Source organism: Austrofundulus limnaeus, unplaced genomic scaffold (assembly GCF_001266775.1).
Source record: "Austrofundulus limnaeus strain Quisiro unplaced genomic scaffold, Austrofundulus_limnaeus-1.0 Scaffold123, whole genome shotgun sequence".
In the NCBI taxonomy this organism is placed as follows: Eukaryota; Metazoa; Chordata; class Actinopteri; order Cyprinodontiformes; family Rivulidae; genus Austrofundulus; species Austrofundulus limnaeus.
In genome coordinates this window covers 269,598-271,687 of record NW_013952525.1, presented here as the reverse complement: position 1 = coordinate 271,687, position 2,090 = coordinate 269,598, and the positions used below count along the sequence as shown (strand labels likewise).

The 2,090-nt window shown below is 37.1% G+C and overlaps 1 protein-coding gene across 3 annotated transcripts in view; it reads left to right on the top strand.

The window, feature by feature from the left end:
* The window catches only part of rasgrf2a (Ras protein-specific guanine nucleotide-releasing factor 2a), a gene marked incomplete at its 5' end in the record, with an annotated part of 54,347 nt that overhangs the window by 32,719 nt on the left and 19,538 nt on the right, over positions 1 to 2,090 (top strand). For all 3 annotated transcript variants that reach the window (XM_014015103.1, XM_014015104.1, XM_014015102.1), the window contains 1 exon segment: positions 1,308 to 1,414. In XM_014015103.1, the coding sequence (XP_013870557.1) occupies positions 1,308 to 1,414 (107 nt within the window).

The following is a 2,090-nucleotide window of genomic DNA, read 5'->3' as shown; positions in this document are numbered from 1 at the left end:
ATCCTCAATAACTTTTTAATTTTTACACCAGGAGCCAAAGGTCTGTTTCAGGAAATCACAGCCCCAGCTATCGGCGGTTGTAGGATAAAGCTGTTAAAGGACTCATACAGCCTGAATTTTGCCTGAAACTCTCAGACTGAAGAAGTCTCTTGGAAGAGAGACGAAACGTTTCATTAAAGAAGAACCCGTCCAGAGGACCTATACATTTTTTTTTCCTTTGATGCCAGTTATGTGACAAAATGTTACGGTTACAACGGAGGAATGAACCCAAATTCAGGCGGAGGTAAGAGTTTTAAGAAAAAAAGATTTATTTTAACAAAAACAAAACAAAAAGGCTGACGAGGCAGCAACTAACAAAAACTCCGAAGGCACAGGGAGACAAGGGAAAACCAAAACAAAACAGTTGGACATGCCAAACAATGATCCACTGAGGGTGTGGAGGACAAGACCTATATACTGTATATACAAACAGAGGAAATGAGGAGATGAACTACAGCTGATGAAAAACACTAATTGGGAACTGCTGACTGGTGTGAGTAATAGACTGAGGAGGGAAGTGACAGGTAACATCTGAGGTGTAATGACAATAAGGAAACACCAGAGAGAGGTAGACACAAGACAACAGAAAACACAAATCCTCACACAAAATGTGTGCACATTCATGTGTATTATAACAAATTTAATAAATATTAAGATATTTTATTCCATTTTTTGTCACATTAAATGCACATTAAACAGATAGTTTGGCCATTTTTGAAGCAATGAGTGAAAATTCAATATTAGCTAAAATGAGCTTAGACGTTTTTAAGAGAAAAATGTTTCATAAACATGAAAAACTATTTTTAAAAATGGCCCCTTGTTTAGCCTAGCCAGGATGAAACGTCTGCCATGTTCTTCATACTGTTTTGTGTCTAATGTCACAGCTGATAGGGTACTAACTATTGATAACATTTTTACATAATATCACTTCTAAATTAACCAGATCATCCCTTTAAATTAGTCTTCCCTCTAAACCTGACTTTACCTTCAAAGGTTTTAAAAGAAGCAACAACAGTTGTTTGTCTCAGCCTTTATCAGGATTTTTAACAGACATTTATTGAGTCAAGTTATATTTATTTATTTTTTAATCAAGAAGAAAGTTGTAATTATTTGAACAAAACTGATGAAGATGTTTTTTTATATGCATTTGAGCCTTTCAGGTCACTGTACATTCGACAAGCTGAGTCTGACAAAGACTCAGAATGAAACCATAAACCAAACACATTTTCTGAGTCTCCTGATATTTTTATTTTTGTTTGTCCTCCTAGGTTTTAGTAATTCTGAAAAAACGTGTGACAAAGAATTCATCATCCGCAGAGCTGCTACCAACAGAGTTCTGAACGTGTTGCGACACTGGGTTTCTAAACACTCGCAGGTGAGTTCATGAGCCCGAAAACATCACCTGTAAGTTTTTACAGCTGCTCTCTGGTTCAGATCAGTCTTTGCTTCTTGTTCCTGCTGACATCACTCAGTGTTCTCACGGTTTGAGGAAAGCTCCTCAAACAGTGTACAGCTGTCCAGATCCTGAACCAAAGAGAAGCTGTGTTCACTTGTTTTATTGGTTGTGAAATTATAGTCGAGTGGCCTTTTAACCAGTTCATGTTCTTTAAACGCAGTGATTAATTTTAGCAGTGCAGCTTTTAAAGCCTTAAAAGAAATAGTGTATAATTTCTGCAGGATGGTTTCTTTCTGCACATGCACAGAAGAAAAGTTGAAACTACAGTTTATTTTCCTGTTGGGGGTTTTAAAATCTGTTTGCATCAAAACCCTAAAAAACCGTGTTTGAATTAAAGTCTTAAAGGGGCAATATCATGTAAAATCAACTTTTTGACTTTTATATCATGTTATAATGTTATACTCTCATAAAAAACATGTCCAAAGCCTTGCTTTGACTCATTCATGCATGTTTGAGAAATCCTGCAGCGTTTTTAGGAAGACATGCTGAGGAGCAAAACGACAGGTGGGGACCAGAAACAACTTTTGGTACCAGAAACTCCCCTGGGACGTGTCTTTAAGCAGAACTTCTTCATGGCAGAGCGCCCCCTCTACCC